General features: G+C 40.0%; 1 protein-coding gene and 1 pseudogene across 1 annotated transcript; one reads left to right on the top strand and one right to left on the bottom strand.

Moving 5' to 3' along the window:
- The first annotated feature begins 516 nt into the window (after positions 1-516).
- Positions 517-1,573, top strand: LOC119025818 (trace amine-associated receptor 4-like). The gene is made up of 2 exons (XM_037109764.1): positions 517-686; positions 772-1,573. The coding sequence occupies exons 1-2, from the start codon at positions 517-519 to the stop codon at positions 1,571-1,573; spliced, it is 972 nt and encodes a 323-aa protein (XP_036965659.1).
- Positions 1,574-8,395: 6,822 nt separating this feature from the next.
- On the bottom strand, positions 8,396-9,535 carry LOC119025970 (annotated as a pseudogene).
- Positions 9,536-13,525: the final 3,990 nt, after the last annotated feature.

Below are 13,525 nucleotides of genomic sequence, written 5' to 3'. Positions count from 1 at the left end.
GCTGGCAACTCCAGGGCGTACCCTGCCTTTGCCCGGTGACAGCTGGCATTGGCTCCAGCAACAAAACCCGCGACCCCTTGAAAAAGGGATGAAGCGGTTACAGAGGATGACATGACATAGAGTCTGAATATATGTGACAATAAAGTCCTCCTCTTCCAGAATTTAAGTTAATAGATCAACAGCCAAATTGATCTCTAAAAGGTAAAATTTTAGAGCTCCCTCATCTGTGCACAACTTTGTTGTAGTTCAAAGGTAGGATCGGTTCATTTATTGGCAATCAATGATTACTGATCACTTTTGGGCCACGGTGCATCACTTCATAATGTAACCACTACAAAAACTGGCTTCATACCCTGTCTCTCTTCCTGGAAGCTTGGGTTGGTGTAGCAAAGAGAAGTGGGTGGGATTTAACAAGAAGGGGAAAGCAAAGGGTCAGGAATAAGTCAGTAAGTCAGACAGCTTTGGACAGAAAGCTGCCAGAGCTCAGCAGCTTCTCTCCTCCTTCTCTCTGTGGTGATGGAGCTGGAGGGAGCTGAACTCTGCTTTCCCAAACTGCCCAATACCTCCTGCAAGAGGCCAGATCCTCCACACCTTGACACTCTGCTTATTAATATTCTATTATCCTCCATCTCTCTCCTCACTGCAGTTCTCAACTTGCTGGTCATCATCTCTATCTCCCATTTCAGGCACATAACCTTCACAGGATATTAATATTAGTAATATTATAATATTGGTGATGTTGTTCATAATGATGATATTCTCTCTCTCCAGGCAGCTGCATACACCCACAAACTTCCTCCTCCTCTCTTTGGCTGTCTCAGATTTTCTTGTGGGCTCTCTGCTGATGCCGGTTGAAATACTCTTGACACAAACCTGCTGGATGCTGGGTGATCTCATGTGTGCACTGTATTTTCTGTTACCAGTCATCATAGTCTCTTCATCTGTAGGAAACATGGTACTCATATCTGTTGACCGCTATGTTGCAATTTGTGATCCTCTGCGTTACACAGTCAAAGCCACTCAAAGACTTGCAATAATATGTATTTTATCATGTTGGACTTGTTGTGTTGTCTACAGCATTTTCCTTTTATATGATAACCTGAAGCAGCCAGGCAGGTATAATTCCTGCAATGGGGATTGCGTGGTCAACATTACAGGAGTTGTTGATCTTGTTGTCAGCTTCATTATTCCCATTACTCTCATCATAGTTCTGTATATGAGAGTATTTGTGGTGGCTGTGTCTCAGGCTCGTGCCATGCGATCCCAAATTGCAACTGTCTCACTGAAGACTGGTCAAGTCAAGAAATCTGAGATAAAAGCAGCCAGGACACTTGGTATCCTTGTGGGTGTGTTTTTGATCTGTTACTCTCCATATTACTGTGTGTCTCTTGTAGGCCATGATATCTTGGTTGGTTCTAAAACCGAGGTCTTCATAATGTTTCTGGTTTATATTAACTCCTGTCTAAACCCTGTAATCTATGCCCTTCTCTACCCTTGGTTTAAAAAAACTATCAGGCTCATTGTTACATTTCAGATCCTACGGTCTGACTCCCATATGGCCAACATTCTGTGAATAGACACTGTGGGATAAGTGACAGTGCAGTTGTTGTTATGTTAAAAATTTATCTCTGTTCATACACATATCAAGGTCCATTTATTTATCATTTCACAACACCAGCATTGTTAAACAAAACTTAGCTTGAGTCAATTTATTGCTACATCACAGAAACAAGAAAAACTATATGAATCTATATCACGCAAAACAATTAATGATCCGAACGATGAGTACATGATGACGTCTATGATGTAAGACGGGTTTTTCATCACAGATTTGTAGACTTTTTCTCTTTTCCTGAACATAAGAAAACATACTACCTTTCAAAAATCATATTATCTTTAAAGATGAATTTTACTTTCTGATGTGATTGAACAACACTTCAATAAAATAAATCTTCAGACGATTCCTCTCTACTTCATTTCGCACATCATGATCTTGTCAAAAATGGATGATTTTCTCATACTTTCTGGCCAGCCAAAACATATGTCAGGATATTTTTTTGATGCAAGATAATAAATCACAACATAGAAATCATTGTACATGAATTATAATACACATGTGACTTTATATGAATTAATTTTTAAAAAGTCGTCTCATAAAAAGCCCAAGATTCTGCCCTCCTGGTGTGATGGGATACATCAGTATTGAATGCAGCATTCTTCCTGGTGTGGTTTGCAGCCTGGACTACAAACACTTTACACAAAAAAGCCCACATTCACCATTTCTTTACTGTCTCAATTAAAATATGTTGATTAACATGCCTATATGCTTTCATCCACAATAATGAGATTGTAAAACATTTCAAATGTTACTTCAAACAACAATTAATTTGATAGCAGAGTGTCCATAATGCCTCAATGACTGCATTTTCACAGAAACCCATGGTAATGAGAGGAGCCAGGTTTTGGTAAAAAAAAAAACAAAGCAGAAATACATACATTTCAATTTTATTTGAGCAAAATAAAAAAATAAAATGTCCCAAAATTGCTCATTTGATATAATTTCAGAGGGCAATTTCCCCTCAACAAATGGAAATTTGGCTGTGCTAAGAAGATTCAGTCAGCCGTTACAAGAAATTAGTGAAAAAATAAAATGACACGTCTGTAATTGCTCAAAACAACACTCCTAACATTAATATTTCAACGTGGACTTCGTGGCACTACCACCATCTACCTCTCGCTAACCCCCCTGCTCTATAGCTCTACACAGTCAGTCATTGCACACACTTTATAGAAGACCAGCAACAGTGGGAAACTCAAGATATTTTAGGATAAAGGGAAAAAATGTTTTAAAAAGATACAAGCTGTATGTGGGGTGTGCAGAACATTGTGATATGCTCATAGTATGGAATGGCATCCAAGAGGGCATGCTGTGTGTTTTTGTCTACTGGAAGGATGTTCTCAAGGGCCTCGAGGGCACTGTGACAGCGTTTCTCCTCTGTAAGTCCACGAGTAGCCGTTTTTAGACAGGGCAGCAAGCCGCCAATTTGCCCGTCCTTTTGGCAGCTCGGTCCGTGGTTTTAGACAGAGAGCGGCAAATCAGGGGACTGTTTTGGTCTGCTGATTTGCTGTCTCGGAGGGTACACTTATTTCCGCCTCGCCTGCAATCTAAATCTGAGGTGTCAATGTGCCGGCCCCTGCGTAAGATGGGCTGAGGTGTCCATGACCTGCACTGTTGTGTGACCCACAGCCGGGTAATTTTAAAACCAAGAAACAGCTGATCACAGCAGTCAGACCATCACTTCATCCACAGACATTAAGATGAGCAACTGGACAGCAGCTGAGATCCAGGAGATGGTAGTGTTTCCTCGGTTTGTGTAGCTGTTTGGTTGTATCAAATTATTGTTGCAGCGGCAAGATAGGAACGGTCGCTACTTTCAAATTAAAAGCCCCCAGCTAAGAACTCAGTTCTAAACTCCAGTGGGGTGCAATGTAAAGCTCTTATTTTGAAGACGAATTCATTGACACTGTTCACAGCCCAACTTCGAGCTTCACGTCACATCACATGTTTACGCCTACCTCAGAGGCGGTTTTGAAAAAGGAGGAATATTCCACCTCCATTTTAGAAAGACAGGCCAGCACATTGCCGCCCTTACCTTGGAGCAAATGTGCCTCCTTTTCTATCTAGAAAGGGCTAGTGAGTGGGAATGTCCAGGAGACTGGCGAGTGAGCCAGCGGAGCCAAGAAAATATAATGCTGCTGAAACAAACAAAGGTGACAGGTGTTGCAGCAAAGGAACTGTGAAACGCTGCAGCACAGGGGATGTGAAAAGGGGAACACAAAAACAGAAGATTGTTGCAGCTCAGGACCAGCAGTAGATGGCCCGGCACTGGCACTTAAGATTTGTAAAGCTCACAAACTGATCACGAGGATAGTGAAAGGGGAATGTAATGCTGCTATTTCTCAAGGACACTTTAAATGCATAAGTGCTATGATTAGGGTGCTGAAGATATGAACATACAAGTTATGCTATGCGGGGTCGAGGTGAAGTCTGTAAAAATGAGTCTGAAGTCTTTCATGGAAGATGGAGAGAGATTCTGCTGTTGTATCTTTGGTCTAGATTTCGTTCCACCACTGAGGTGGCAAAACAGAGAAGAGTCGCAACTTCGTTGAGCGGACTTTGGCTGCTCTCAGCCATAGGGGTACCAGCCAGCGAGCTGATGTAGTAAAATGAAGCACTCTTGTTTGAACTTGTGGTCTGACCAGTGTTTGGAGGTACCATCATCTTGACTCATATGAGGGCCCCAACAGGAAGCCAGTGGAGGTCACGGAGGAAGGGGGTCACCTGGGAGAATGTGGGTAGATTGTACATGCATACACACAACATGCAGAAAGATGGAAAGTCATATACAAACACATACACACAGCTCCATTTTGAACATACAAACACACTATTACAAATGGATGTGTACAAAACTACTTAAACAGCCAGAGCTCTCACAGGGCTCAGGGGAACCTCTGCTCCCCTCTGCCAGCCATCTGTAAGCAATCTAAGCTCTTTACCCATCTTCTTTTCTTCAAGGACTCTCGGTGCTGTCCATCCCTCATGCAGCACCCTAATTACATTTACATTTTAGGGCATTTATCAGACTTTTTTTTTTTTTCAAAAGTGACTTAATGTACTTCATATATACATTCATATACTGATGGTGGTGGCTGCTATGCAATGTGCTGACCAGCACATCAGGAGCAGTCTGGGGTTCAATAACTTGCCCAAGTACACTCCAGATTGATATGTCAACATACTGTCATCCTGACTTGTGCAATAGAAGTAATGATATTTAAAATATTGATATTAAAAAAAAAGAAAAAAAAAAAAAAAACAGATTTCCCTGCCAGTTTTGCTACTTCATGGCCTTGCACATTTGTCTCTGCAGCAGTGATGGGAACGGCAGTTGTTTTTACTGTACTGAACCTCTAGAATCACCTACTGAGGGATGGTGCGTTCAGGAACTATAGTACACAATCATTTGCGGGACATGCAGCGCTGCTCTGAGTGGTATACATGCACTAAAATTATTACACGGTGAAAGTCCTCTGTGCACAGTAAATTCACTTAACATGATGCTATGTGGATGTTAGCAACACAGCGCTAATGTTACTGAACATGAATCATCTCCTCTGCCCTGGCTGAGTGAGAGACACAGTGCCACTTTCAGCACAGTACATGAACGAGAATCACATCCTCAGCGTCAGTTCTCTGCCTGCAGTAGGTTTTGCGAATCATGAACAAATCACAGGGGTAACATGATTCACCTCCTGGCGTCCCTCATTCGCGAACGACCTGCTGAGGACATGAATCACATTCGCGCTGTCACTGAATCAGCGTGAACGTGAATCACATTCACAAACGTAAGTGACAGCAGCTGCTGAGAATCACGTTCGCGAACGTGAATGACTTTTACTGTGCAGTAAAATCACTTAAGATGATGCTACACGGATGTTAGCAACACAGGGCTAATTTTAGCAGTACGGTTACTGAATGTGAATCATCTCCTCCGCCCTGGGTGAGTGACACAGCGCTATTTTCAGCACAGTACGTGAACAAGAATCACGTCTTCAGCATCAGTTCCTTGTGTGCAGTAGGTTTGCGAATCATGAATGAATCACAGCGCAAATGAGAATCACATCCTCACAGTTCTCTGTTTGAGTCGTGACAGTTCCACTCCCGGCCGGCATGCTCGCGGCTGAGCTCAACTGAACTGAGAAAGGAGCGAATCAGTCCATGAAGTGATCCCGTTCACTTTGTTCGCTGAAAAGATTTGTTCGTTCAAACGACACGTTCACGACCGACACAACACTACTCCGCAGCGGGCACCACTTGTAATTATCAGAAGAAGAAGAAGAGGGTGGAACTAGACCTGAGAGGCTGAGCTAAACCAGGTCATGCTCTACCCATTTGGCTCTGCAGCAGCCACCACTTGTTATTTTTTGAGGCACGTGTTCTTGAAACTTGATATACAAGTGTTAAATTTAGTATCTCAGTCTGTTACTGAAAACTAAAACACTTTTAAAAATTGTCGATTCTATGAGGGCAGAGTCCATACAAAATTGTGATGACAGGTTCTGTCAAATTATTTTCATAAGTAGTTTGTTGTAGTAAGCGTATTTATTTTCACCCCCTTGACGTGAAGACCATAACTGTACATATAAGGCAGGAGCGAAAGGCCGTATAGGGAAAAGATTTAAGGACACTAATAGGAAACAAAAAGAGTAAAGAGATATGACCCCTTTTCTCCTGAACTGCAGGGTTAACTGAGCCTCCACATTTGATGCAGTGACTGCAGTTGGAGTTCGATGCATCTTCTCCAACAGAAACAGTTGTATTCTGATTTCTCATAGCACTGAGATTTCTTGGTTAAAAATGGCTAATCAGCTATATGTCAGGTCCTGCATCCACTCAGTGGCTAATGACATGTTTGGTCAAAGTATATCAAAGGTAGAACACACCTTGAAAATGTCACAAAAGATTCACTTCCTATTGCTATGAAGTGGTGCATTGACTTCAGCTCCTCAGGCATGTAGATATCGTAGGGCTGGGAGTCTTATCAAGAACATCACATTAGGGGAAGATTGGACCAAGTACACCCAAGTTACAGCAATTATATACACATTTCTTGACAAATACTATTACAACGGCAACATTGTCCAATGAAAACTCACAGTTCTGGCCAACCAGCTAGGGGGAGAATAGTATTGTCTCATTTCCTGTGACAGGTAGCTGGGACTTGTCAGGCCTGGGCAGGAAAGAGGACTCAGATGCAGAATTAGGGCAATTCAAGCAGGCTTTTATTGTGAAATTCACACTTGAGCTCTTAAACAAGGTGACAAAGAAATGGCTATGAAACCACAAAATCTAATCTCAAAAGAAGACAAAACAGAACCAAACAAGGAAGCAAACAACCTCAAAGTAAAATCAAAAAATGAACACAAAATCACTCCCCAGGGAGGTAAAGAAAAAGAGGATAACTGAACTACACTGGCACACTTGCTTTCTGTTAAAAAACTTAACAGAAAGCAAAGCAAAAGGCTACAAACTTAACTGCTCTATCGGCTGATCATAAAAATTATCAAACAAAAAGAGGCACTCCAACGGAGGCAAACAAACGACTATGAAAATTATCTATGCTCAATCAGAAAAATTTAACCAACTAATTTAAGAGGAATTAAGTAGAAAATACAAATGTGGAATCTTGGCTTGGTAAGGCTGTGAACAAGGCTGGGGTGAACAAAAAATACAAAACACACTGGCACAAGACAAACGAAGGCGCAGGCTATTTAACACATGAGGAAGAGGGGAACAGGTGGAAATCATCAGGAATCAGGTATGACTCAGACTGGGGACACAAAAGGAAGGGCAAGTGACCTGAAATGAGAGGGGACTTTCAAAATAAAACAGGAAGTTCACGAGACAAAATGCCCAGACAAGACAAAACCTCACCGCTGTGTGACAGGACGATAACTTAATATCGTGTAAGTGTTTTCACTTTGTCACTTTTATCAAACCGTAGAGGCACAACAGCTCCCTTATTGTGGGAATAAATAATAATCCTATGCCTGCATGAATCCATCTAGGTATGATACACATGTGTACTAAATTTCATATATCTAGGTGAAAATGATTGTGGCAGCTGCACTTTAGGGGCCGCTAGCAAGGCATGCTGCTCTCACAATTTTTAGTTCATTAGCATGTGTTAGAACCAACCATGCAGTCTGAGGAATTAATCTAACAAAGCTTACTCTCACTATTCCTAAATATTTCATTTTCAGTAACTTAAAGTGAGGCCGGATTATAAGGTCCTTTAGACTCGTCATTGTTCAAAACCATTTCCCAAAACGCTGGTTAGGATGAATTCTGGTCATCCTCTAATATTCTCTTTTGCTCTGTATATCACATCACAAGTCTTTCTAATAGTGTTTGATGAAGTTAGTTAATACAGCTCCTGTAATATTGCAATACATTTCTGCTTTTTATTGATACAGTACAGATTACAGCATCAAAACTAAGGTAAATAAGACATGCAGCATTGCTTTGTGTTTTCAAGGGAAAAATCTCACTAACTTTACCCTTATATTAACTGTGTGAGAGGTGTTTATACTTTTCATCAACTAGAAATTAATTCAGTCACCATGGGTTACAAAAATTACAACAAGACTCTACAGAGATTGTGGTACTGTAAATATATGCTGTCACTTTACAGGTTATGACATCAGCTTATCTGTAAATCTGTAAAGTACTAACCTGGTCTGACTTAAAGTTTCTCTAAATGGTTGACTCAACATTAAAATATTCAAAAACATTTTATTCCTTAAGTCACTTCTCACTGTGATTGTTTCTCTATAGTATATTGAGCATATAGGAGTCAGGCTTCAGTATTTGAAGCGTGACAATGAGTCTAACAGATTTTCTAAACCATGGATAGAAAAAGGTGTAGATCAGAGGATTTAAACAGGAGTTAAAATAGAACAGACATATCACAAAGGCAGCTGATGAGGCATTGAGCATGGTGTCCTGTCCTGTTAGTGTGACACAATAATATGGGCAGAGGCATAACAGAAACACGACAGTAACTACACCAAGAGTCCTGGCTGCTTTCAACTCAGAATTCTTAGTAGTTACTTTGACCGAACATTGAATAGTGACAGCTGCAATATGAGACCGCATGGCACGAGCCTGAGACACAGCTACCACAAATACTCTAATGTACAGAGCTACAATGATGGTGACAGGACTTATGGAGGTCAAAAAGAGATCAACAAGTCCTACAACACGATCAATTATAATCACACATTGTCCAAGACAAGAGTTATACCTGCCTGGTTCTTTCAGGTTATCTTTCATTATAAGGCTGTTATACTGTATAGAGCAGAGCAGACCCAACAAAGGCAGGTACCGAGTGCAACTCCTCTCACAGTGATTTTAGTGGAGTAATGTAAAGGATGACAAATAGCTACATAGCGGTCAACAGATATGAACACCATGGTTCCTACTGAAGCAGAAGTAATAAATAAGTCTAAAACATAATATAGAGTACACATGAGATCACCAAGTAGCCAGCAGCTATCTATGAGCATAATTTGAAAAACATGAGGAGGCCCACAAAGAAATCTGAGACAGCCAGAGAGAGGAGGAGGAGGTTGGTGGGGGTGTGGAGCTGCCTGGAGAGGAAGACCAGCGACATATGTATCAATATTTAACTCATCAGTTGTTCAAATAACAGCAGATAGACATTAGGCTGGAAGTATACAAAAAATAAAGTTTTTATTGCTATTGCTCTGCTTTTCATAAATGAATGAGTGACTACTTGAAGTGGGAGATAGAGATGATGACCAGCAGGTTAAGAGCTGCAGTGAGCAGAGCGATGAAGGACAGCAGAATGTAAATCAGCATGGTCTCAAAGTGAGGACGTATTGGCTTCCTGCAGGAGCTGTTGAGGAGTTGTGGAAAACAGAGGTCAGTTTCCTCCAAGGTCTCCATCACCAGTGAGAGGAGAACCTGCTGAGCTCTGGCAGCGTTTGACTAAAGTTTAGGCATTTTATAACCTAACTACATTTGCCCCTCCTCCAATGTTTTGCCTTATTTGGAAACTGATGTCCCTTCACTTTTGCTTTGTTTAGAATCTTCTAGAGACCCTCTCTTCTATTATGAGCTTTTCAGTCATAACCAAGGAATAATGAAATTTAGTCTTTATATTATCAACAAACTAAATTGCCACAGGTGATCTGAAGGAAAAGCGAATGAAGACATAGTCCTAGAACTGGAGCCTACACTGTGCGACCCACTGCTCATCAGGGATGAGTTAAACGCTGAGTGTCATTATGGTGGAGTCTGAGTGTATTGACAACAAAGAATGTCTTCCTTTTCTGTGGGGTTACTAGATCAATGGACAAATTAAACATGGATTAAACATCAAAATTTTAAATTAGAGCTCCAGTCAAACAAAATATGTGACATTATCTGCATACCACCTTTACTGAATGCCTCTTTATATGTTACGAAACCTTTTAACGTGCCGATAATTTTCTTTGCACTAAAACAGTGTCACACAATGTTTCTGAGCTCAATATCCTGTGGAGGAGTTGCTGCAATTGTGGGCATCAGGTTGTTGGTAAAATTGACTTGAGGACACACCCTTGACTGTATTGGTGCTTACAGTTCTCTAGAGGTATCATGTCATGTCATGTCATTGCCCATAGCCGCTTATCCCTTTCCAAAGGGTTGCAGGGTGTTGCTGCTGGAGCCAATCCCACTTCATTCACTCATTGCAGATGCTAGCTCTGAGTCTGCTGCTGTGTTTTTGGTGCAGGCTCGCGAGCTACGTATGTTTCTGGCATCGTGACTCATGACCTAGTGCTACGACGAGTCGGTTGTGTTTCTGGCATCAGCTCATGGGCTAATGGGCTACGAGCTTGCTATGTGTACGACTCTGCGCGATGCTATTTATCATTTTAGATTTGATTATAGGAGGACTCAAGTGATTCGAGTTAATGATACTAGAGATTACCAAGAGGGGGGCCAGTACCAAGATTAGCACAGGTGTTGCCTGCAAGAATCAACACAAACGTCTTCATCTGCCAGTGGATTAACTTTATGTTTGATGGAAACATGACAGAATTGCCTTCATGACAACTGGGAAACTATTGAGTTGTGTGGGTGTTTCATACTCATTAACTGGACTTGATGAATAATCAAAGAGCATAGTCCAGACCTACTCAAATTGCAAAGTGTCATAAGAGAAATTTCTGTGAATTGGTGCTGTACAAATAAAGATTTATTGATCGACTGACTGGCTCAAGAATACATGTGTCTTAAATGTGTTTTAATGTGAATTATGTATTGATGAGCCTGAAGGAGAATTTATGTCACTGTTGGGATGGACAATGACATCTTTCTGTTCTATTCTGATCCTTTATCAATACCGGCTAGCTGGGACAGAGAGTAAAAAAGGATGAGTACAGATCACAAACAATGACAAATCAGTACACAGGGCTGACATGCAAAACCTGACTGCCTGATCAGGTTCTCTGGGAGACTGAATAAACTGCACTACCCGAGGGCCCTATGTAATGGTGAGTGTCTTTGGCAACTTATATGAGGAAAAAAATACTGCAGTTATATCTGGAGAAGTTTCCTGTGTGTCTAACCGTCTCCATATCAGATTTCTGCCCACAAAATGGCATTTGTTCCTTGCAAAGAACTTTAAATAACCAAGTGTTCATCTCCTTCAACTACTGCATTGTTGTAGTGACTGTCTCAAAAAAAATCCTGAGAAAAAATACTGAGATTTCACTGAACTTCCCCCAAGAAAACATCAACTCTCCCCGCAAGTGAGAAAGTCAGACAGGGTCCTGTTTGCAGATGGAGTTTATATATTTAGAGAGAAAACTTTATCACTTTCCAGGATGTTTAGTGGGACCTCAATCACAACACATTATAACACAGATAAACAGAGACATTCTAGAACTGGTTACCACAGTTAATCTAATTATATCATTTCAACATTCTAGAAGTGGTTACCATGGTTACTCTAGTTACATCATTTCAACATTCTAGAACTGGTTGCCATGGTTACTCTAGTTAAAACATTTCAACATTCCAGAAATGGTTACCATGGTTACACTAATTATATCATTTCAACATTCCATAACTGGTTACCATGGTTTATCTGATCAAAGCATTTCAACATTCTAGAACTGGTTACCATGGTTACTCTAATCAAAGCATTTCAACATTCTTGAAATGGTTACCACAGTTACTCTAGTTATATCATTTTAACATTCTCCAACTGGTTTCCATGGTTAAGCGGATCAAATCATTTCAACATTCTAGAACTGGTTACCATGGTTATTCTGATCAAAGCATTTTAACAGACTACAACTGGTTACCATGGTTACTCTAGTTATGACATGTCAGCATTGTAGAACTGCTTATCACGGTTACTTTAGTTAGATCGTTTCAACATTCTATAACTGGTTGTCATGGTTTCTCTGATCAAAGAATTTCAACATTCTAGAATTCGTTACCATAGTAACACTAGTTAAGACATTTCAACATTCTAGAACTGGTTACCACGGTCACTCTAGTTAAGACAGTTCAACATTCTAGAACTGGTTACCATGGTTACTCTAGTTAAGACATTTCAACATTCTAGGACTGGTTACCATGGTTAATCTAGTTAAGAAATGTCAATATTATGGAACTGGTTACCATGGTTGCTGTGATATCATATCATTTCAACATTCTAAAACAAGTTACCATGGTTACTCTAGTTACATCATTTCAACATTCTCGAACTGGTTACCATGGTTTCTCTGATCAAGGCATTTCAACATTCTAGAACTGGTTACCACGATTACTCTAATAATATCATTTCGGCATTCTATGACTGGTTACCATGGTTACTCTCGTTAAGACATTTCAACATTCTAGAACTGGTTACCATGGTTACTCTAGTTGAAATATTTCAACATTCTACAACTGATTACTATGATCACTCTCATCAAAGCATTTCAACATTCTAAAACTGGTTACCACGGTTACTCTAGTTATATAATTTCAACATTCTAGAACTGCTTACATTGGTTACTTGAGTTAAGACATCACAAAATTCCAGAACTGATTATCATGGTTACTTGAATTATATCATTTCAACATTGTAGAACTGGTTACCATGGTTACTCTAGTTATATCATTTCAACATTCTAGAACATGTTACCATGGTTTCTTTGATCAAAGCAACATCCTAGAACTGCTTACCACGATTAATCTAATCATATAATTTCCACATTCTAGAACTGGTTACCACGATTACTGTAATTATATCATTTCAACATTCTAGAACTGGTTACCACGATTACTGTAATTATATCATTTCAACATTCTAGAATTGGTTACCACGATTACTCTCGTTGAAATATTTCAACATTCTAGAACTAGTTACCATGGTCACTCTAATCAAAGCATTTCAACATTCTAGAACTGGTTACCATGGTTACTCTAGTTATATCATTTCAACATTCTACAACTGGTTACCATGGTTCCTCTAGTTAAGACATTTCAACATTCCAGAACTGATCACCATGGTTACTCTCCACCCTGTCAATCAAATGCCTCAACAGCTTTCATATGAAATGTGTTTCACGCCATATTCAGTTGCTTTATTTCCCGTTTTAAAACCATTACAAATGTTGTACAAGGTTTTTCAGACATCTTTCTGTTTGAGTGCTAAGACAGAGGGCAGGTAAGTGTGTATGGTAAAGGCTGAGGGTTATTTTTGAACCAGTAAAAGTAGCTAATTATGGGTTAATTTGACAGGGACCACATACAATAAACAAACTGATAGGCTTAAAACATTATATAGTGAAGTTAAGTGAATAAACACATATGATGTTGTAGTGTAACATAATTAACAGTAATTCTCAAAAAGATTATGTATATATATATATTTTTTTTTAATTAGGACTAAAT

Source organism: Acanthopagrus latus, chromosome 9, assembly GCF_904848185.1.
Source record: "Acanthopagrus latus isolate v.2019 chromosome 9, fAcaLat1.1, whole genome shotgun sequence".
Classification (NCBI taxonomy): domain Eukaryota; kingdom Metazoa; phylum Chordata; class Actinopteri; order Spariformes; family Sparidae; genus Acanthopagrus; species Acanthopagrus latus.
Note: the sequence above shows the minus strand (reverse complement) of the source record. Positions and strands in the feature narration are given on the sequence as shown.